The sequence below is a fragment of the Schizophyllum commune genome (assembly GCF_000143185.2).
Source record: "Schizophyllum commune H4-8 unplaced genomic scaffold SCHCOscaffold_8, whole genome shotgun sequence".
NCBI lineage: Eukaryota > Fungi > Basidiomycota > Agaricomycetes > Agaricales > Schizophyllaceae > Schizophyllum > Schizophyllum commune.
Genome location: NW_026089545.1, coordinates 1,669,171 through 1,689,011, shown reverse-complemented (window position 1 = coordinate 1,689,011; position 19,841 = coordinate 1,669,171). Strand labels below are relative to the sequence as shown.

Sequence of the window (19,841 nt, the reverse complement as noted above, 5' to 3'; positions counted from 1 at the left end):
GGGTAGGCGTCACGGTTGGATCCTGTTGATCATATTGTTGAAGGTCACCCACTCCAATGAGCAACGCTAATCTCGTCCTTGGCTGGGCGCATGTTGCGGGATTGCCGACGAGGACGTGGTCATGTTCTTCTCTCGTGTAGTCACAAGGCGGCTGAACTCCGAGCGCCCTCGTCAACGACCTTGACGCCCTTGCGATTGCGAGCGGGCGAAATTCTCCGCCTTGGGACGTACAGCGTGAACGAAGACGCTTCTCGCGCACGCGACAAGCTCCTAGACTGGCAGGTCTGTAGATCCCCGCCCGGAATTCGTTCCGCGGTTAGCTACCAGCTCCCATGACTAGCTTGTCGGGCTGAACTTCATCAGCGATCCTCGTGAGCGCCTGCTGGTATAGCTATAAAGACCTGAGGATGAGCACAGCGACCACCCACCACCAACCCACCGGCCACAGCTTTCCTCCAGCATGATCATCAACGCCTTGCTCGCTGTCGTCGTACTGTCGCTCATTCGCGTAGCCTGGGAGCTCCTCCGCCGCTTCATCTTCAGCAGCCCGCTGGATAACATCCCTGCGCCGCCATCGCCGTCGTTCTTCACAGGTGCGTGTGTGCTAGTCGTGCGTTTTCGACCTCGAGCTAACGCCATCGCGCCGTAGGAAACTTTCTACAGCTCTTCAGCAAAGATGGCTGAGGCTTCCATGATAATCTGGCGACTCAATGTAGGTTTCACCCTTCGCGCAAGCGGGTCTTGTAACTCACGCCAGATATTTCCCAGATGGCTCCGTCATTCGTCTGAGGGGCCTTCTCGGAGTATCTTGCGGCAACATATGAGGCGATATCAAGCTGACCAATATTAGGAGAGGCAGCTCTATGTGAGCGATCCGAAGGCGCTGCACAATATTGTGGTCAAGGTATGCATCTATTTCTGTTCAGGTTCCCGGCAATACATCAACGACAATCTCTTTCGTAGGACCAGCACATTTTCGAGGAGCATCCACAGTTTCTATGGTGAGCTTAGCAGTGGGCCCGGCGCGCCATGAACAAGGTATTGACAAGTTATTTGTAGCTCTAACAGCATCATATTCGGGCAAGGGCTTCTGACGACCATAGGTGCTTGAACACATACAGTACTCATCGCCTCTATTGACGCTAGCGCCAAAGGCGATCATCACAAGAAGCAGCGCAAACTCATGAACCCGGTCTTTTCCACCGCGCACATGCGTAACATGAGTGCGTCTGCAGTCATGTATTTATGCGCAGAGGATCTGATATTTCTGTACAGTTCCACTCTTCCAGGACGTCGTTTCTGCTGTAGGTGTGATTCTCACGATCTGTGGCACGGTCGCTCATCGACCCTGCAGCTTCGAGCGACTCTGGAGAAACAAACAGAAAAGGGCGCCAAGGAAATCGACATGCTTCACTGGACCAGCCGGACTGCCCTAGAGCTCATCGGACGCACCGGTCTCGGCTACTCGTTCGACACACCCGCGGCCGACGCCGTCGCGCACCCGTATGCAGCAACCCTGAAGGAGCTGGTGTATGTCCCTCTGCCCTTGCACCTTCACCGCTTTCTCACCTCCTCAATCAGCCCTGCCGTGTTCCGCATGTTCCTCTTCCGCGTCTATGTCATCCCCAAGGTCTACAACATCGGTCCTGCCTGGTTCCGCCGCGCGGTCGTCAACATGATCCCCTTACGCGACGTGCGCATCATACGCGATGGCATCGACTTGATGTGGCGGACCTCGAATGAGATTTATGCGCAGAAGAAGGCCGCGCTGGCGGCTGGAGACGATGCGGTGGCGAAGCAGGTTGGCAATGAGCGCGATATCTTGAGTCTTCTCAGTACGTGTAATTCACATCGAACGTCCCCGGCGCTGATCGCTTAGACAACTGCTCACAGTGCGAGCGAACATGAAAGCGGAGGACCCTCTCGATGAGTATGAATTGCTCAGTCAGATGTCGTAAGTCATCTCTCATCTCATTGCATGGTACGGTCTCATACCCCACATCCAGCACCCTGATCTTCGCCGCCATGGATACGACAAGCTCAGCGCTCGTGCGCATCATGCAACTCCTCGCCGAGCACCCTGAGGTACAAGAGCGTCTTCGGGATGAGATACGCGCGGTGAAGAAGGAGCATCCAACCTTGACGTACGACGACCCCGAGGCTATGCAATATCTTGACGCGGTTTGCCGGGAAACCCTTCGCATGTTCGTTGCTACACCCTTTCCGCCGATGTTGGACTTACTGAGTTTGATTCTGAAGGTATCCTCCGATCCCGCAGCTGACGCGCATGTACGACACCCTTGTCCTTTACCTGACTCGCATACTGATGTTCACCGTCCCTCAGGACAGGCGAGGACGTCGTGATGCCCCTCGGTACGCCCGTAACAGGCCTGGACGGACGATCATTGTCCGAGGTTTTCGTACCCAAGGGCACACCCATCATCATATCCGTCATCAACACCAATCGTAGCACCAGGATATGGGGCGCGGACGCGAAGGAGTGGAAGCCCGAGCGCTGGCTTGCGCCGTTGCCTGAGGCAGTCGCGGACGCTCATGTGCCGGGTGAGTTTGCCTGTCGCTGGCGTCGGGCTTGACCTATGCTCAATTTATCGTCAGTAGGCATCTACAGCAACCTCATGACCTTCCTCGGAGGTGGTCGATCCTGCATGTACGGCGCTTCATTTCACTTTGCCTGTGCCTTGCTCATCACTCTTGCTCGCAGCGGCTTCAAGTTTTCTCAGCTTGAGATGAGTAAGTCCTCGTCGCCGCCTTTCAAGACTGTCACTGACGCCCTGCCAGAGGTCGTCCTGACTGAACTAGTGGACGCCTTCCAATTCTCGCCGAGCAAGCAAAGCGTACAGTGGCGGATGAGCAACATCGTCTCCGCCTACGTCGAGAGTGAACCCGAGAAGACCCAACTTCCTATCATGGTGTCCAGGGCGCCTTGAAGTTGGTGTATCGGACATCGTGTACTTCCTTCTCCTGGAGAAGTTCGTCTCCCCCTATATACATTCAGATTTGGTTGCTATCGTTCAATGGCATTTGTGGAATAAATATCCGGCCAAAATTGAGTACAGGGAAAGAAAAGGCACATTTTTGTGCTGTGGAGCCTAAAGCATACACAGAAGGTACACTCAAAGCTAGTCGCTCTCGTCCATAGGTTCGCCATCCGACAGTTCTTCTGGCTGTCGGACCCCCTCCGTATTCATCATCAGCTCACCGTCTAGATCGTCGCCTATAGGAGCCGCCATGAGTTCACCGTCGATGTCGTCGGCAACAGGTTCGCCGTCAACATCTTCAGCCACAGGCTCGCCGTCGATGTCGTCGGCAACAGGCTCGCCGTCAATGTCATCAACCGGTTCACCGTCAATGTCATCGGCGACAGGGTCGCCATCCAGGTTGTCCTCGATGGGCGCCCCGTCGACATCGTCCGCTATGGGTTCGCCATCCACATCGTCGGCTGCGCTCGAGTGAATGTCCATAGGCACGCCGTCTACGTGGTCCTCAATGGGTGCGCCGTCAAGGTCATCATCGACGCCATGGTCGGCTGTCGCGTCAACGGGGACCGTCGCAGGCTGGAATGCGCTCGCTTTGAACTTCGCCGGCAGCGTCTGCGCTTCCGCACTCTCCTCTACCACCTCGTCCTCCACATGCTGATCCGGCCTGACCTGCCCTTCCAACCTCTGCCTCAGCTCCTGCGTAAAGTCCTGCGGGAACATGATCCAGTCGTCCCACACATCAATCACAGCCGTAATCTGGTTTTTGAACGTCTCCGCCGTAATCTTCCCCGGGAACGAGTGGTAGATGTTCGCAAGATGGTCGAACACGACGCCCAGTCTGCCCTGGAACTCGCCGCGGTATTTCCAGGCGCTGGGCACGCTGGCAGCGCTGTTGTGCAGGATGTCGCAGATGAGGTGGAGGCGCGCAACCTTGCGAGGGACAGGCGTGCCCTCGACGAGCAGCGATGCGACGATGAGCTCGGCGACTTCGTGAGCGGCTTCGGCGTGCTCGAGCGCAAAGGCCATGCAGCGCGCGATTTCGCCACGCTTTCCAGACATTGCACGCAGCATCGCAGAAAAGCGTTTGGCCGCCAGCTTCCCGAGGGCGCCCTTACGCGTACGTTCCCGTTCAGATTCCTCGGCAGAGTCAGTCGAATACACAGAATTGTATCCCTGAGGCATCATGAGCAAACACGACAGCGACGACAAGCAGTAAACCCACGTCGTCATCGAACTCTGGCTCAAGAGTGCGCTCCGACTCAACGAGACCACGGTAGAATGCATGTCGACGATGCTGTACAACATTAGCCAACAAGGACGATTGCCAGCATGTCTTCACTCACCCCGCGGTTGGTCATGAAGGCGTACTTGGTATTATTCTTCTCTCGCTCTTTGAGGTTTGCTTCGTAATCAGCGCCATGACCCTTCACTTCGGCGGCGACAGCGCGTATAAACGAGTCCGTGACGATCTCGTCTCCCAAGACAGGTGATGATTCACGAGCATAGCGGGGCGACAAAGCGCGTCCGTGGGCGTCCGCGCCGCTTCGGCGAGGTGAGTGCGACCTTTCGCTGCTGAGAGAACGTGATCGCGAGTGATGGTCCCTTGGGCTGCGACTTCGTCTCGAGGGTTTGTCTGATGTTAGTGTTGAAACTGCAGTAATGGTGAGTAGAGGGCGTACAGAGTGAGAAGTACAACGCACCAGACAGCGGCCGTGGTGCGACTGGTACGGCCTTGCTCCATCCAACGCGAAGCGTGCTCCCTCCCCAATCATAACCATCGAACTGACGCAAAGCATCTTCCGCATCTTTGCGCTTCATGAATGCAACGAATCCGCTGAGAGAGTTACCCTTCAGCTGGCGTATTCCAGCGGCACCAAAGGTAGGATCGTTGCGAGGCCACATAATTTTGACCTGGACCATGTTCAAACTCTGACAGACGGCGCTAGCAGGACACATACCGATCCCACAGGGCCCGCCTTCGCGAAAAGTTGTCCAAGGCTCGGCTCAGTGGCATGAGGGGGAATGTTGGCAACGAAGAGGTTGGAGGTCTGGGTTCTATGTGAGATGGCAAATGACTGAGATGTTCGTTGACGTACCAAAGGGTCGCCTCTGTCTTTGCTGCCGCTCTGTCCTTCATATGCTGTACCCTGATGTTAGATACTTGAGGAGACCGAGAAGCAGACCACGCACCAGCCATAGCCGTAGCAGACGATCGGCCTTGCCCAGAGCCTGTTTTACTGTTCAGTCAACGTCTATCGTCCCCCTTGACTTGCACACCTCGAGAAAATCGCGCTTCTCGTTCTGCCTGATCTCTGTATGCAACATGAGCATGCCGAAAGGGTGTAAAGGCATGATTCCGCACCTTTTGATCTCCTCGAGGAACTTATCCATCGCGCGCTTCCCCTTCGGCTTTGGCGGTGCCAGTGGAGGCGGAGACATTGACGGCTGAAGGGACGTCAGGGTTTACAGATACATCGTAAATTCTACAACGCACTAGTCTGCGGCCAGCAGAAGGCCCTGTGGGGATAGGCTTTTCGCTGGGTGCCTGCGGAGGTCGTTCCCCGGCCCTCACGAAGGCATTCGTGGCTGCCTTCCTGGACGGACCCGGCCCATCGAACGCCTCGACAAACTCTGCGTAGGCCTTCTTCGTGTTCTCCTCTTCTTCCTTCCGCTTGGCCTCTGCCGCCTCCTGCTCCTTCTCCCTCTTGGACTTGCGCAGACGCGCGCTGAGCTTGGCCTCGTCTACGGTCTTTTGCTACGAGTGACGGGATTGGTGAGTGAGAACGGAGGGGAAATGTATGCGCCGTCGCACTGAGAAGGTGAAGTCCTCGTCATCGTTGTTGAAGAACGCGGCAAGTTTCGTCGACCGCGGGGGCATGATGGTGGTTCGTGTCAAGTACAAGGACCGACTTGCGGGGATAGCATCGATCACTTTTCTCACACTCGGTGTCACACAAGTTCAACTTCGAGAAGCGTTGTCCAGATCCCAAATATTTCCCATTTGACCATGTAGATATTCTGTTACACCAATAGATATCGACCTTCACTTTCCCTTCCCTTCTATATATGCACGGTCTTGCCGCTGATGGAGATATCCGCGACGTAGAGCTGGCGGGTGTCCGCCGTCGTGCCCTTGTCTGCGTGGAACAACAGATGGTCGGCGCCGCGAGTGACGTCGGCACCACCAGGCGAGTACAGCTGCGAGTACGGCGTCGCGGTCTTGAGGAGCCATGGGCCCTTGGTGTACGGGCCCATGATGTTTGTCGCAGTCGCGTACGCGACGTCGTAGAGGGAGCCAGCGTAGCAGTTGCTGGAGAAGAAGAGCACGTAGATGCCCTCGGACGTGCGCACGAGCGAGGGTGCCTCGATGAGAGGACCGTCGTTGGCGTCGCGGTCCAGGATCTGGGTGTGCCCCGTGCCGGGGTAGAAGGACTTGCCGTCCGCGCTCATGCGCTGGATCATGATGGGGGTCGACTGGATAGGCTCAACGCCGTTGTTGCAGTTCCCGCCATGACCGATATTGTTCCCGTCGACCTTCCAGAGAAGATATAGGCTCCCGTCGACGTCGGTGAAGACGTGAGGGTCGATGGCGCCGCCAGAGCTGGTCGGCATGCGTTAGGCGCTTGTGCAGTAGGTCAGAGATCAGACGCATACCTCACTGGACAAGCAAGTACGTTGTCGATGGGCGTGTAAGGCCCCTGTATGTTGGTAGACGTCGCCGCCGAGATACAGTGCACGCTCTTGTTCTCCTTGTACACCGCCGAGTAGTACATGAGGAAAGTCCCATCCGCCTAGACTATGATCAGCATCCTCCGTTCAAGCCGAATATGACATGAATATACCAGCTGTGTGACGTCGGGAGCCCAGACACCACCGTCTGCCCAAGCGCCAAGCTTAGGCAGGGCGTCAGTGCCGGTAAGCGCCCAACCGACGTGGATATCGCCCGACGTGGCGATAGGTACGTTCTTGCCGCCAGAGGTAGTCGAGAATGCATACCAGCGCCCATCAACCTGAAGGACGCTGGGATCCGGGAAGTTCGCGTCCATCATGGGGCCATAGACGGCACCCTGGGCGATGGGAAGGAAGGCAGCGAGAGGGAGTAAAGCGGCGAGTAAGTAAGAAAACATGGCGTTGCGCGAGGGTCAGCCTGAGGGATAGCGCAGTGTATACCCTCCTTATATAGTGGCGTGCCGTGGGGCTGGTCCTGACCAGGGAGTGAGAGGGCAGGCACCGCCGCATTGAGGCCGGTACCAGATTCGCTGTCCGCAAGGTGCAGAGTGAAGCGCCATCGTTATTCTAGGACCTTCCTGGCCGACACAGGGCATCGTCGCAGTCGTTGTGGGTACGATCATGGGGCATCGCAGGCCTACCCTCGAGCATGGTCGAGGAAGTTGAGCAGAGAACGAGAGAGTACCCATCATGCAAGCGACTACATCTAGAGACACTCCTTGGCAAGAGATCTGCAGAGCAAGCCCACGTCGAGCGAACGTCCATCTTCGTTTTGTGTGGACGCGCGCGTAAGCCGACGGTAGCATTCGGCGCGCCAGTCAGACGATCTTCAGGTACACGGAGGAAAGGACACGGTTTCGTTTGGAGAGGGCATGCACTCGGGCTGAGGGCGCAGGCACCGAGAACGGCCGCATCTCGAGGGCAGATCAGCGGACTCCGGAGAGGTTAGTCGGGCAAAGAGCCAAGATGATCAACCGACGGCTGTGTGTGATGGGATAAAGGAAAGAGCTTGCCTCAAATCTGAAGCCGGCAAATGCCGGTCCTCACGTGGACCAATGTTCGACTTCGCCAATCTGGGCGTTCGCCAGTAGCTTAGGATTCCGCGAGACTTGAGCATGAAAGACTCAATTGAAGTGTAACTCCTCCTGAATCAGTACCGGAGACGATGAAGGAAGGTAACGATGCAAATATTACTGCAGAGTCATTATCGTAATTCGTGGTTATCCAAGTCAATCGTGAATGATCACAGCGCAAGCATGAGCGCTCAGTCATGAGTTAGTTTGAGCTTGCTCTTACTCCTCCTCTTCCTCCTCCTCTCCAAGCGGGGCAAGATAAAAGCTATGCCTCCGACTACTATGAGGCGTTGTAGGCGACTTTGCGGGCGGGGTGTAGGAAAACGCATCGCTTTCGACCACCCCCGCGGATACTTTGCTGACCCTCCCATTCTCAGATGGATTCAACGCAGAGGTCTCGGCAATAACAAAAGGGTTGTCCTCGGGTACTTTTGGCAGCGGTGTCCTGGGAGACGCAGGTCCAGGCAACGGCCAGGATATCGGCTGAATGCTGCGCAGCTGAATGATGCGCTTTGCCTTCGCCTTTGTAGGGCTTTTCTTGAAGGGACTCGGAGTAGGAGTTTTTCGAGGAGAAGCGGCGACACCGTGTAGAGAGCGGACGTGCGCAGCAAGCGAGCGAGGGTTTTGGGCGATGTAATCGCATCCGGGCTGTTGACACCGGTTGCCCGCTAGGTCGCGACTGACGTGTTGTTAAGTAGGCTCTCCTGCACGCTACTGTCACTTCTCGCTTACTGGAATGAATTTACATGCACAAGGACTTTGCTCTCACTGGCGCTAGCATAGGGACATCCACGATGGGGACAGCGGAGCTCGCTGCTTTCAACGTTCAGTATTCAGCTAAAAAACCAAAGACCTTGCAAGGCGTACCCCTTTTCATTGACTACGTGCCCTTTTTCGTGTGTTCTCCTCTCCTCTTCGGTGTGAAAACTCTTGCCACAAGAGACGTGTTTGCAGAGGAATACCTAATAACTGTCCTTAATATGTAAGCGAGAAGCTTGAAGGCAGACACATACGGAAGGGCCCTTGTCGCCCGAGGGCAACGCTGAAGACTCGCCTGCGCGAAAGCTCGTCGTGGCGAAGTTCACTGCCGAAGGCAACGTGGTACTCATCCACGGTCGTAGCTCGGAGAGGTTCACTGACGGCCGATGCTTGTCGACCTGCAACAGCGTGTGCCCAGCAATGAAAAGCAGTGGGCTGGGCTAGAGAAGACCCGAGAAATCCGTAGTGCGACGAAGCGAACAGGCTGACCGTCGAAGGCAAGACTCACACGTGGTGCATGTTCAAGTTCAGGGCGGAACTTATTCTGACACACGTGGCCCGGAACCGTGCTGAGCGCATCACGTGGGGTAGGTTCATGCCAACCACAGTGACAGAATGTGGCGGCGAGACCGATGTATCCCATCCGATGAAAGATATCAGCGAAGATGGAGAGCGTGATAAAGACTTTTGACATTTTTGAGAAGCTTTTTCAACACCGAAGGGCTCTGTACGCGGGCGGCGATCTGGTGTATCGACATGAAGCAACACCGTAATGCACATGAGCTTGCTTCCAACACTGTTCACTTGTTCGCTTGCGCATGAAGCTTCCGTGACATCTCGTCGATGCTCACGCTCGCCCCATAGGCCGATATAGGCAGAGAGACGTCCATGGCTTGTTGATATTTCTTGACTGCAGGCTGTCAGTAAATTGCTCAAATAAAGTCAAAGACGAAATTGCTTACTCGCTCCCGCGACGTCGGACCATTTACTCTCCAGTTTCTTCTCGTACATATGGGCGATGATCGGGTTCGCCGAGCCCACATCCGTCTTGACTTCCTCCAACATTTTAAAGAAGTCCTGGGCGAAACTCTGCCACACTCCTTCCATTTTCTCGACGACGGTTATGGCTGGGCCAATGATATCCAACAGACTCTTCAAGTCTCCCTGTAACACAGTGATTTAACGAACTGACGCTGGAAAAATACAAATGCTCACATCGATAGCTGTCAAGTCGGCTATAATGGAACTTTCGTCCTTGAGATTGCCTTCGTAGCGAGCTAACTCGTCCTTGAGCTCGTCGATGCGAGCCGCCATATCGGCTGCCTTCTTGCCGTACACACCAGCGACAGTAGATGCCACAATGAGCCCGATGAAGCCCAGCCATGCGTAGGAAGGGGTCGTGCAGGCCACTAGCTTGTCTGCCGACGGCGCTATAGCCACGCATTGCAAGGATGTGCTAATGTACGCACCGTGCTCGTACTCCGCCGTATCGGCCTTGATCTCCTCCCGACATTCCTTCACCTTTCTCTGCAGGTTGTCGACGTCGTCGAGTTCCTGAGCCGTCTTGTCGTGTACCAATACACTGCACTGAGCTAGTCTGGACTGATATTCCCGTGTCTGCTGTTCGAAATTGCGGAGGTCGTCGGCGCAGGATGATGCTGCTACCTGAAGGTCCGCGGCAGCGATGTATCGGTCAGAGAGGCGGGCAGTCAGGTCGTCTTGCAGGCGTTGAATTTCTTCCGGGGTGGCCGCGGACCCAATGTCAATGATATCCTGGAATATCGGTCCTGGCGAGTATAATGAGCAGCCGAGCTCGTAACGAGTGCGCTTGACTTACCGTAAGAGCCACCAGCGGCATCCTGAGCATAGGCAAGAGCGTCGTCGGTGAGCTTCGGCAACTTGTTCCTGAACGTGTCTTCGTAGAACGACTGACAGTGCTTTTGGGCCTGGGCGGCATCAGTACGCGAACCCACAGAAACTGAACGCGCTCACGGTGCCATACACATCAACCAGTGGCTTGATGACTTCTGAGAGCTTGCTCGCTGTGCGATCCGAGATGTTGAGCCGCGCTTGGTACTCCTCCTCTGTGGTGGGAAGTAATACACCGGACCATACATACTTCTGAAGATCGTACACATCCTGATGCTGCAAGATGTAATTGTCGGCCGAGTTCATCAGGTCCAGCGGAATAGTTCTAGAGAGAAGGTCGAGAACGGTCATGACGATAGAACTGAGAGGGCAGGAGGATGCGCGTCTGCGTGTCGATGTTCACGTTGAGTCGATTCTGGGTCGCGGAATATATACCCGGGGCATGGCAAAAACGTCAGACGATCGGCGCCCAGCAATAGGAATCAATCTTACCTGTGTGGCAACGAATGTACGTTGCGGCTCCCTCTTAGGACGTCTGGTGGTGGTCCTGCAGACCATCTAGTGAGCCCCTGGCGTCCGCATTGTAGTCAGAGCCGCTTATAATGGAGGCCATGTTCGCAATGTGACCAAAGCTGACGTACCCTTTCGTGGTAGTCCCTCGATGAGCGGTGAAGAGGCGAAAGTTCAACCTACTGCAAGTGGGCGGCGAGCGGCGCTGGAGTCAAGGGCCGCAGCAAGCGTCACTTCTAGGACCTGTACGGAGCTGGAAGGGCCACTTGTGAAGTATAGCTCTGGTCGAGCACCAGGGCGCGATTGCATAAGAGAGCCGCGCCGAAGACAGGCAAATCATGGGCGCCGACTGGTTTGGCTGACTGAGAAGTATCCAGCGGGGACAATGAGGTCGAAGGCATGGCTATGGATTGAGCGAAGCGAGACACTACGAAGGGTTACGCTACGGTCATGACAGCGACGCGGGGGAGGCACGGAGGAGTAGACGCGCCGTTTCGGGAAGTAGCTGAGGGCGGCGGAGAAAGAGCACGTGACTCCGTCCGCTCTTTCCTCCGCCCCTCATCTTCGATACCCTCTCTCGTAGTCTCTCGCATATCACCCATCCCCTATACTACTACATCACCACGTGCTGAATAGCCAGCACTCACGAATCTCGAAATGATAGGACAAGACAAGGTAACGGCACGACTGGGGCGTTACGCGTCGGAATGGTTCCCACCACACCGGACATTTCCGAGAGCGCACGTGACAAAGTTGGACTTCATGCAATCGCCCGTTATTGATGTGGACAACGTGGAACAGGCTTCCGAGGGCATATAGTCATGCAAATAATCTCTTCCAGGTCAGCATGAGATTTTCTCTCTTCATATCACCATCCTCAAACCCACCTCCTTCCCTCCTTCCACAGCCTTTCATCTTGAATGCGGGCCCTTCTGACCGTTATCTTCAGCTGTTCAGCCTATACAGATATTCGATAGCCTACTGTAGAATTGCTTGACTTTTTCCTGTCTCCAAGTGCACCGCACTCTTCGCAACCTTCTCCCGTGTATGCGCGAACTCGCTCTTGTATTTCATCTCTCGCATCTTGACTGTCGTGCAAGCTCCCTCAATGTTAGATAGCTACCACATTGCTCCGATGAGACGCAAGAAATACACACTCTCCTGATGTCAAGGGGTCGGACACTGAAGCACGTTCCCGAACACTGGCAGTGTCTTCAACTCCTGGTACCGACGTGCAGTCCTTACCACCAGCGAGCTACGACACGCCTTTGCTGGGAGTGATGCGCGTCAAGGGGCGCGCTGTGCTCGCACCGAGGCAAGCCGACCTGCGAGGTCGCGGATGTCAGTGGCAAGCCATCAACGATATCCCAATTAGGGTTGATCGTGAACAAGACTTGCCATATGCGGGTTGTCTGAAACCACCGAGGTCCGAGGCACCGCGACGCGAACCCAGACGATGGGACGACCGTGTACTCCGTGTACAGCCTTCATCGCATGCATAAGATGTGCTCTATACTGTCAATGATTATATCCCCTTTCTCCCCCTCCTTCCGTCATGCCTCCGCATCTTCATCGTCGCGCGACGTACCATATGTACGATCCGGAAGGGCTCCCCTCGTACCATGAATCGCAGGCCGCGGAACACGATGGGAAGGGCAAGAAGAAGGGTCAAGAGGGGGACATTGGTGCGTGCATCTATCCTCTTTCCAGTCCGCTACTGACTCTGCTTGCTAGACTATGCGGAATGGAAGGCGGACGGCAAGGGCCTGTCCTCTGCTGCGCGTGTGGCGAGGGACGGTCGCATCAACGTATCTCTCAAGCTCAAGCGGAAGCTCCCCGATCTACCTGAAGACTACGCGCCTGTCGTAGACGAGTTTGCCGTTGATAAGGGCCGCTGGTTCGACTGCCCTCCTCTGAGCATCGTCATCATGATCGTCGGTAGTCGAGGTGCGTATTCCCCTCAACCCCTGTGCAATAGGCCCTTACTCAGTGTATTTGTAGGTGATGTGCAACCCTACGTCGCCTTGGGCAAGCGCTTGAAGCAAGATGGGCATCGCATCAGGATCGCCTCGCATGAGAACTTTCGTTCCTTCGTCAACGACAATGGCTTGGAGTTTTACGGCATTGGCGGCGATCCCCATGAGCTCATGTCATATATGGTCAAGAACCCTGGCCTGGTACCAGGTATGGAGTCCTTGACGAACGGGGATATTCCAAAGAAGCGAAAGGTGCGCTCTGAGGAAAGCCTGCAGCTTGCATTTGTCTGACCTTCTGTCAGATGCTCGGCCAGGTAAGACGCTGTTTCAATTGTGTCTACTCGGGCTTCACGACTCACGCACCTCGTCAAGATGCTGCAGGGCTGCTGGGACTCGTGCTCCAGTCCGGATGAGACGACTGGTGTCCCCTTCATGGCCGATGCCATCATCTCGAACCCTCCCGCCTTCGCGCATATCCATTGCGCCGAGGCCTTGGGCATACCACTACTTCTTAGCTTCAGTGCGTACTTTTCCCCTGCTTGTGGATCTCTTTGCCAACGCATTAGCAGCTATGCCATGGTGCGCCACAGGCGCTTTCCCTCACCCTCTCGTCAACGTCAAGTTTTCGAACGCGGGAGAGCGATTGACCAATCATATGAGCTATGCCGTCGCTGACATTCTCACTTGGCAAGGGTGCGCAAAGCCTCACAGCCAGTATGCACGAGTGGCTGATGAGGTCCTATAGCATGGGCGACATTATCAATAAATTCCGCAACCGAGCACTCGGGTTACCGTCGTTGTCCGTACGGTCCGGCCCAGGCTTGGCAGACCGCTTGAAGGTGCCGTGGACGTACTGCATGAGTCCAGCACTGGTGCCGAAGCCAAAGGACTGGTCGAACCATATCGACGTCGTTGGCTTCTACTTCTTAGATTTGGCGGCGAGCTTCACGCCTCCGGACGATTTGGCCGCGTTTCTTGCCAGCGGAGAGACGCCAGTCTACATTGGATTCGGCTCCGTCGTCGTTGATGATCCCGGGGAGATGTCTCGCATCATATTCGAGGCGACGGCAAAAGCGGGCGTTCGTGCAATTGTTTCTGCAGGATGGGTGAGTCGCCGATCTGCCGCATCGCCTGGCCCACCTCATACGGCTTTCAGGGCGGTCTCGGTGGCCTTGAAGTTCCACCGCATATCTACATCGTCGGCAACGTCCCTCACGACTGGCTTTTCGCCGAAGGGCGTGTCTCTGCCGTCGTCCACCACGGCGGCGCGGGTACCACTGCCATAGGCCTCTCGAAAGGACGGCCCACCGTCATCGTCCCCTTCTTCGGGGACCAGGAGTTTTGGGGTACGTTGTTGGGTGCATCGCTCGCTCTATGTTGTTTCTCATATTTCGCCTGCAGGAGATATGATTCATCGCGCTGGCGCTGGCCCGGCACCCATCCCGCATAGGAAGTTGACGGTGGAGAACCTGGCTGATGCTCTTGTGTACGCAACGAGCCCGCCTGCTCAGGAGGCCGCGACGAAGATGGCGAAGCAGATCACGACTGAGGTACTTTCTTGCCGACTTGTCGTGCGAAAGTGTCTAGTACTGAAAACTCTGCTCAGGACGGCGTAGCTGCGGGAGCGGAGAGCTTTTACCGCCATCTACCACTTCTCAACATGCGATGCGATGTCTGCCCGGACAAGGTCGCGGTCTGGTGGTCCACGGATCAGGTGTGGAGAAGACGCCTGCCTGACAATGATAGAAAAGCCTGACACTAGTCTACTAGTGCCTGAAGCTCAGCGCGCTCGCCGCGCAGACATTGATCGAGGCTCGCGAACTGAAGCTAGAGCACTTGGACTTGCATCGTTCGTAGTTTCTTTACCATATCGTTAACTGGGTCTCATTTCGTTGCAGGGACAAAGGAGTACGAGTCACGGAAAAAGTTCCGAGACCCTCTCACCGCTGGCGTCGGGGCGTTTTTTTGGACGATATTGCAATGCGAAGCCGGTCTCGTCGAGCTGTTTACGTGAGTGCTTCGGCTGCCGTGGCTGTCGCCGAACTCAGTCTTCCCTAGTAAGAATCCTGCAATGGGCCTGGTGCATACTACGACTGCCATCCCCAGAGGTGCGCGAGTCATTACTCATGGCATAAGGATCTCTAATTTGCTTTCAGGTGCCTACAAGATCCTCAATCATCTGCATGAGGGCTTTGCCAACCTACCGTCTCTCTACGGCTCTTCGGTGCGCCACCAAAAGAAGGTTACTGGAATCGGGACTGGCGTGAAGGAGGGCGGGAAGGTGTGTACTGTCATTGCTCCAGTCTGCGTCGTGCTTAACTGTGCTAGGCGTTGTTCTGGGGTGTAACAGACGGTATATCCGGGCTTGTCCTGGAGCCCTACGAAGGCGCAAAGAAAGATGTGAGTGCCCTAAGCACACCTTTGGAGCGCTCTCCTGATTTATTATCAGGGCACTGTCGGCGCTTTGAAAGGAGCCGCTCGTAGTGGTAAGCGTCGCGCCCATAACAGAGGTCCGGTCATAACTGACTTTCGTACCAGTTGCCAACCTCTATATGAAGCCTCTCGCTGGCATGCTGGGCTTCGTCAGCCTACCGCTTCAAGGCGCCTGGCGTAGCATTGAGTCGCCTCGCAGCCAGCAACAGGAACGTCAGCAGCGCCGCCTCCGTGTCGAGGAGGGAGAGGAGGCCGCGCGACATCTTTCGGTCTCCGAGCGCCAAGAAATCGTCTACCGCTACTACGTGCTCAAGCGCGACACGCATGTCCGGCGCCAGCGGTTGGCCGCCCTGGCGGAGGCGAAGCTCAAGGAGGACATGCAGGAGGGCGCGATGGAGGATGCGGTCTTCGCCGATAGGACCTCGGGGACGACAGCGAGGTCGCCGGGCACGTCGCAAGCCTCTAGTTGCCGGTCTAGCATCTCGTCCTCAAGTACGACTACTGCCCCTACGAGCACGCGACCATCTTTGATGAGGTCGTCTGCGAGCGAACCAGCGGTCAGACATTCCGAGAGCGAGAGCGAGCTGGAACGCAGGTACCAAGAAGACTTGAGCCATGCCATCCGGGTCTCTATGTCGGTCTCGAGACCCTCAGAAACGCGCAGCAACACGCAGTAGGGCTTTCGATGTGATACCTCTTTGATCCCTGGACGGACCTGCCTGGCAGAGCCGTATGTCGATCCTGACTAGCCTCAGCGATGTTTGTTACACTAATTTATCGCGATACTAACGCATTGCTTACCATAGAATAGACTCCGGACTTATTACTTTTGATTGGGGCCTCTGTTGGCCCGTCATACAGTACTGTACTTATGTCCATTAGACTCAATTCTCTGCCACTCCTGCGCCATCCAAGTCAAAGTTCTTGTTGTATTCTTGCTGTTGGGAAGACCATCAAGAGGGCTATTTGTCGCTCTATTGTCGCGACCCGGTCCAGATGTCACGCCGATGTCACGGTTCAACTTGGGCGCTTTTTCGTGATCAGCCACGAAGTTGTCTCTTCTTTCCCTTTGCGAGAAGCTGTTCGCTCTAGTATGCATTATCATCGGCTAACCCCACCTGAAGGCCTGGTTCATTACCGACACTGTCATAGAAAAGTCGAACCGTGAGAAGGAAATCACGTGTATCTGTGCAGTGACGCGTCGCGATGTACTTACGATCCTATTGACCTCTTTCCTATTTACCACCATGGCCTTCGCTCAGCCACCCGCGAATATCCAAGGAAAGATCCTTATCCTTGTATGTATGTCCGTCTACTGCAAATTCTGCTCATGAAAGAATTTCTGTAGCCTATCGTCTCCACCGCAAATGTCTCCCAGCTCGCGGTTGATCTTCTCATCGCGACGTTCGGCCTGAGGAAACTTTCTATCTTGGACCCAAAATACCTGGTTCCAGTTGCTGGCCCCAGTGAATACGACTCATCTGAGCTGGTAACACCCATCGAACGTACGTGACCACTTACCTCCAAAGAAAGTAGTAGATTGATGGCCAAGCAGTGTATGGCGCCGATGATGTGCCTTTCGTTGTCATTCAACAGAGGTCGCCGGTGCTGAAGGTTTGTGATATCAACTGTGTCTTCTACAGCGAGCTCAAGCATGAGTTCAGACGCACAAGCAAGACTTCGTCGAGGCGGTCTTGGAATTTGCTAGGCTATCAAGGCCTTCCGCACTCATAACCCTGTCCGGGGTGGACATGTCGAACCGTATGGATGAACAGATGATGTTAGTGCGGGACCTGTATATATGCGAAATGGAGCGCTGATGGCATTCTAGGATACCTACGTACAATATCGTACCGAAGGGCGCATTCGATCTTCAAAATTCGCCATTACGCGCTCTTGCTGATCTACCGATCCCGCCGTACGCATCGCCTGTCCCTCAGTTTCTATCGCAAGGATCCGAGGGTGCAGTCCCCTTCATACCCGGCGGTGGCATAACACGGCGCTTCTTGTCATCTCTCCCGAAGGACTGGGCGATACCGACGCTAGCCCTGCTGCACTTCGTTCTTGAGGGTGACAACAGGAGCGACGCGCATCTTCTCGCCGCGGTGGTGTCTAGAATAATCGGTGTGGACGCCGGAGGGTGGAAGCAGCCGCCAAGCTGGAGCATGGGACTTTTCGGGACGCCACAGGATCAGACGCTGTTTGGTTGATATTTACCTTTGCTGTAGAAAGTCCAGTGTGCGTCTCAATCGCTTGTAACTCGTCGTTATACGGAATCGTAGGTAGCGCGCCTACATATTCCTGCTCAGCCGTTTCTGGCCCCGTGTTCTATGGCTTCAGAGGAGTATTGTGACAAATGCATTGCATACGGAATGCTACCAAACTCGAGAGGAGAGTGCCAGTCGAGCAAGGTCTAACATAGTTGGTGGCAAGCCACGTGTTGCTCGCTGAGACCAAGCGAGCAACACTGAACACTCATGTGGAAGTTGAGATGCCGCACCCATGGATCATGCTCTGAAATCCAAGTCTCATGAGAGAAAGAAGGAGAGAAGAATTGGTGCTCTTTGGTTCTCTCCCTGAACGCAGGGGGTTGAAAGGGGTATCAATGCGCCTGCAATTACGCAGGCGGTTGATGCGTTTGTCGGCATCGTGCCATCGAGACCGCGAACGAGGTTGCTTGCAGCGACCCTCCATGTGCTATATGGCGATACCATGCCTCGTCTTAGGCATGGGACTGTGGTCATCGTGATACACAGCGCTTTACTGCATGTCTAGGGTGGGTGGGTGATTATGGGCGCGCGTCACGCCACGCACGCTGACGCGTGACTGCGTCGCGCGCGCGCCGCGCGCCTGCTGGCGCCCACGCTATGACATCACTTTCCGCGATAACCACTTTTTGTACTTGTTTGGTCGGGGAGGCAGCCCTATTCTCGTGGGTTAGTCAGTGTTGCTCGCTCCGCCTTTCCCTCCCTCGCAAGCTCGGGGGGTCCCTAAGGCGTCGCTCGCAATGATCTAAAAACAGTCTTTTGACGGTACATGAGGCGTATGACTTCTACGGGGACCGACAATGCCGCCCTCATTGGGCAGAAAGGATGGTGGCGTGAGACAAGAGTGCACGTGGGATTTATCCCAATTAGACAGTCTTTAGGATGTTTCCGCGCATGCCGCGGACCCAAAAGTCAATTGCCCTGCAGTCGAATTGGACCAGGAAGATTGCCCGTGAACACGATCGATACAGATATACATAGGAAGCCTACTGAGCTGCGTAAAGATCGACCTCACAGAGCGAAGAAAGTGTCTAAGGCGCTCCTACTGATGCGCGAAGAGAACGCGCCCCAATGCCCAATCCTCGTTCATGGAATCTTGCCTTCATATTCTTCGTCTATCGATGCTATGAAGTCGAGAAGCTGCATCGACCCCCAGTCAGGGCTACTGTTCAGAACATGACACTGTTAGAGGCTTACCACCTGGTGCCGCCTCTCGCCCATAGCTTGTCCAGGGGCGGTCTTCAGGCGGTCCTTGATATGGACAAGTTTATCGTGGAAGTGCTGAATTGCCGAGCTCTCGAGGTTCGGGTCGTCTGCAGGTGTGTAGAGGGGGCTGTGGAAGGGAAGACTTCAGTCAGCGACCAGCGAGGTGAGGAAGCACTACCTCGCTCACTGATTGGTGCTCGCATTGAATGCGGCGCAGCGCAGGACGCCGAACGCGCCGATCGCGTCAAGTCGGTCGGCGTCCTGAACGCAGTGCAGCTCGAGGCATTGGTCATGCCATTCGGTCCATTGACCGGCGGCGCGCAGCTTTTTCTCGGTCGACCATGAGACGTTGTCGACGATGCGGGTGACGGTGCGCGCCCGGCCGTCGGTTACGAGGTCGACCTGAGGATGTATAAATATGAGCGTCAGAGAACATTGATGGTGGACGGACGCTGTGCTTTTCGGCCATCTCCTGGAAAAAGGGAAGGAAAAAGGCGTAGGGGTCTGCGGCTTGCTCGGCAGAGACGTACTTCTTGTCCAGCACGTCGTGAAGGAGGGCCGCTGGGGGTCGAGGGGGTCGGTACAGGGAGGTGCTTGAGGTCAGAGGCTCGTACCCAGCTCAACCGTCAGGAAGTCGGGCGGAGTGGGTAGAGCCTGGGCGAGGCGCAGTGCCGTGCGACGAACACGCTCGACTGGAGAAGAGCTCAGAGCTATGCTAGGTGTATTAGCGAGACTCCATACCATGGTAGGCGTCATGCGAGGGATCGTAGCGGGCCATTGTATCCCGCATGATTTTCTCCGCTGCAGCGACGACTGCCTGCTCGTTGGGGGTGTAGTTGGCCATGATCTACAGAGAGAAGGAGCACTGATGATCATGTCTATTGACTCCTCTGACTCACAAATGCTCACCTTGGTCTGCGGCCGTATCCGAATGAGTGTAGGCGCCCGAGACGCGCGCCTGGCGCGCGCGTCGTGGTGGCGGGGCGCGCATCACGTGGGGCGTCCCCACCCCTGACGCAC

General features: G+C 55.6%; 9 protein-coding genes across 9 annotated transcripts; 4 read left to right on the top strand and 5 right to left on the bottom strand.

The window, feature by feature from the left end:
- Positions 1-198: 198 nt before the first annotated feature.
- On the top strand, positions 199-2,948 carry SCHCODRAFT_02690522 (cytochrome P450; the record flags this gene model as incomplete). Its single annotated transcript, XM_050346825.1, has 16 exons — positions 199-645; positions 758-803; positions 851-904; positions 964-1,001; positions 1,060-1,103; positions 1,155-1,223; positions 1,276-1,304; positions 1,355-1,530; positions 1,582-1,835; positions 1,894-1,954; positions 2,007-2,204; positions 2,260-2,289; positions 2,345-2,562; positions 2,617-2,668; positions 2,723-2,751; positions 2,800-2,948. Exons 1-16 carry the CDS (start codon positions 461-463, stop codon positions 2,946-2,948), a joined length of 1,632 nt encoding a protein of 543 aa, XP_050199306.1. The 5' UTR covers positions 199-460.
- SCHCODRAFT_02750328 (uncharacterized protein) lies at positions 2,858-5,890 on the bottom strand. The gene is made up of 11 exons (XM_050347238.1): positions 5,812-5,890; positions 5,494-5,754; positions 5,362-5,444; positions 5,277-5,311; positions 5,190-5,228; positions 5,096-5,139; positions 4,958-5,047; positions 4,700-4,910; positions 4,343-4,650; positions 4,222-4,293; positions 2,858-4,172 (listed from the first exon to the last, which is right to left on the bottom strand). Exons 1-11 carry the CDS (start codon positions 5,875-5,877, stop codon positions 3,141-3,143), a joined length of 2,241 nt encoding a protein of 746 aa, XP_050199305.1. The 5' UTR covers positions 5,878-5,890; the 3' UTR covers positions 2,858-3,140.
- A 169-nt stretch (positions 5,891-6,059) lies between these two features.
- SCHCODRAFT_02506878 (glycoside hydrolase family 43 protein) lies at positions 6,060-7,045 on the bottom strand (the record flags this gene model as incomplete). Its single annotated transcript, XM_003030430.1, has 3 exons — positions 6,060-6,600; positions 6,654-6,790; positions 6,842-7,045. 3 exons carry the CDS (start codon positions 7,043-7,045, stop codon positions 6,060-6,062), a joined length of 882 nt encoding a protein of 293 aa, XP_003030476.1.
- A 794-nt stretch (positions 7,046-7,839) lies between these two features.
- On the bottom strand, positions 7,840-9,254 carry SCHCODRAFT_02690519 (uncharacterized protein; the record flags this gene model as incomplete). The annotated part of the gene is made up of 5 exons (XM_003030431.3): positions 7,840-8,480; positions 8,534-8,614; positions 8,669-8,763; positions 8,815-9,000; positions 9,069-9,254. 5 exons carry the CDS (start codon positions 9,252-9,254, stop codon positions 8,021-8,023), a joined length of 1,008 nt encoding a protein of 335 aa, XP_003030477.1. The 3' UTR covers positions 7,840-8,020.
- SCHCODRAFT_02547507 (uncharacterized protein) lies at positions 9,233-10,735 on the bottom strand (the record flags this gene model as incomplete). Its single annotated transcript, XM_003030432.2, has 6 exons — positions 9,233-9,470; positions 9,523-9,724; positions 9,776-9,978; positions 10,030-10,347; positions 10,398-10,506; positions 10,553-10,735. The coding sequence occupies 6 exons, from the start codon at positions 10,733-10,735 to the stop codon at positions 9,361-9,363; spliced, it is 1,125 nt and encodes a 374-aa protein (XP_003030478.1). The 3' UTR covers positions 9,233-9,360.
- A 2,132-nt stretch (positions 10,736-12,867) lies between these two features.
- SCHCODRAFT_02669712 (glycosyltransferase family 1 protein) lies at positions 12,868-14,929 on the top strand (the record flags this gene model as incomplete). Its single annotated transcript, XM_003030021.2, has 10 exons — positions 12,868-12,886; positions 12,941-13,200; positions 13,288-13,435; positions 13,485-13,608; positions 13,661-14,021; positions 14,072-14,261; positions 14,317-14,465; positions 14,522-14,629; positions 14,686-14,764; positions 14,814-14,929. The coding sequence occupies 10 exons, from the start codon at positions 12,868-12,870 to the stop codon at positions 14,927-14,929; spliced, it is 1,554 nt and encodes a 517-aa protein (XP_003030067.1).
- A 57-nt stretch (positions 14,930-14,986) lies between these two features.
- SCHCODRAFT_02508535 (uncharacterized protein) lies at positions 14,987-16,025 on the top strand (the record flags this gene model as incomplete). The annotated part of the gene is made up of 5 exons (XM_050343211.1): positions 14,987-15,023; positions 15,072-15,196; positions 15,244-15,315; positions 15,365-15,401; positions 15,454-16,025. 5 exons carry the CDS (start codon positions 14,987-14,989, stop codon positions 16,023-16,025), a joined length of 843 nt encoding a protein of 280 aa, XP_050199304.1.
- A 560-nt stretch (positions 16,026-16,585) lies between these two features.
- SCHCODRAFT_02632276 (uncharacterized protein) lies at positions 16,586-17,732 on the top strand. The gene is made up of 5 exons (XM_003030022.2): positions 16,586-16,646; positions 16,697-16,853; positions 16,904-16,962; positions 17,013-17,128; positions 17,180-17,732. The coding sequence occupies exons 1-5, from the start codon at positions 16,596-16,598 to the stop codon at positions 17,556-17,558; spliced, it is 762 nt and encodes a 253-aa protein (XP_003030068.1). The 5' UTR covers positions 16,586-16,595; the 3' UTR covers positions 17,559-17,732.
- An 801-nt stretch (positions 17,733-18,533) lies between these two features.
- SCHCODRAFT_02547500 (uncharacterized protein) lies at positions 18,534-19,798 on the bottom strand. The gene is made up of 7 exons (XM_050343645.1): positions 19,731-19,798; positions 19,563-19,668; positions 19,436-19,513; positions 19,273-19,382; positions 19,009-19,223; positions 18,813-18,948; positions 18,534-18,755 (listed from the first exon to the last, which is right to left on the bottom strand). Exons 2-7 carry the CDS (start codon positions 19,663-19,665, stop codon positions 18,702-18,704), a joined length of 696 nt encoding a protein of 231 aa, XP_050199303.1. The 5' UTR covers positions 19,666-19,668; positions 19,731-19,798; the 3' UTR covers positions 18,534-18,701.
- Between the last annotated feature and the right edge of the window lie 43 nt (positions 19,799-19,841).

Excerpts from the sequence above, each read along its gene's own strand:
- SCHCODRAFT_02750328 (XM_050347238.1), bottom strand. The coding sequence starts at position 5,877 with ATGCCCCCGCGGTCGACGAAACTTGCCGCGTTCTTCAACAACGATGAC. Across the intron at positions 5,140-5,189 it reads GTCTGCTACGGCTATGGCTG|CATATGAAGGACAGAGCGGC; the intron begins GTGCGTGGTCTG and ends ATCAGGGTACAG. Across the intron at positions 4,173-4,221 it reads AGCCAGAGTTCGATGACGAC|GGATACAATTCTGTGTATTC; the intron begins GTGGGTTTACTG and ends ATGATGCCTCAG.
- SCHCODRAFT_02547500 (XM_050343645.1), bottom strand. The coding sequence starts at position 19,665 with ATGGCCAACTACACCCCCAACGAGCAGGCAGTCGTCGCTGCAGCGGAG. Across the intron at positions 18,949-19,008 it reads TTCAATGCGAGCACCAATCA|CCCCCTCTACACACCTGCAG; the intron begins GTGAGCGAGGTA and ends TCCCTTCCACAG. Across the intron at positions 18,756-18,812 it reads GCGAGAGGCGGCACCAGGTG|CTTCTCGACTTCATAGCATC; the intron begins GTAAGCCTCTAA and ends GGGTCGATGCAG.
- SCHCODRAFT_02632276 (XM_003030022.2), top strand. The coding sequence starts at position 16,596 with ATGGCCTTCGCTCAGCCACCCGCGAATATCCAAGGAAAGATCCTTATC. Across the intron at positions 16,647-16,696 it reads AAGGAAAGATCCTTATCCTT|CCTATCGTCTCCACCGCAAA; the intron begins GTATGTATGTCC and ends GAATTTCTGTAG. Across the intron at positions 16,854-16,903 it reads GCTGGTAACACCCATCGAAC|TGTATGGCGCCGATGATGTG; the intron begins GTACGTGACCAC and ends ATGGCCAAGCAG.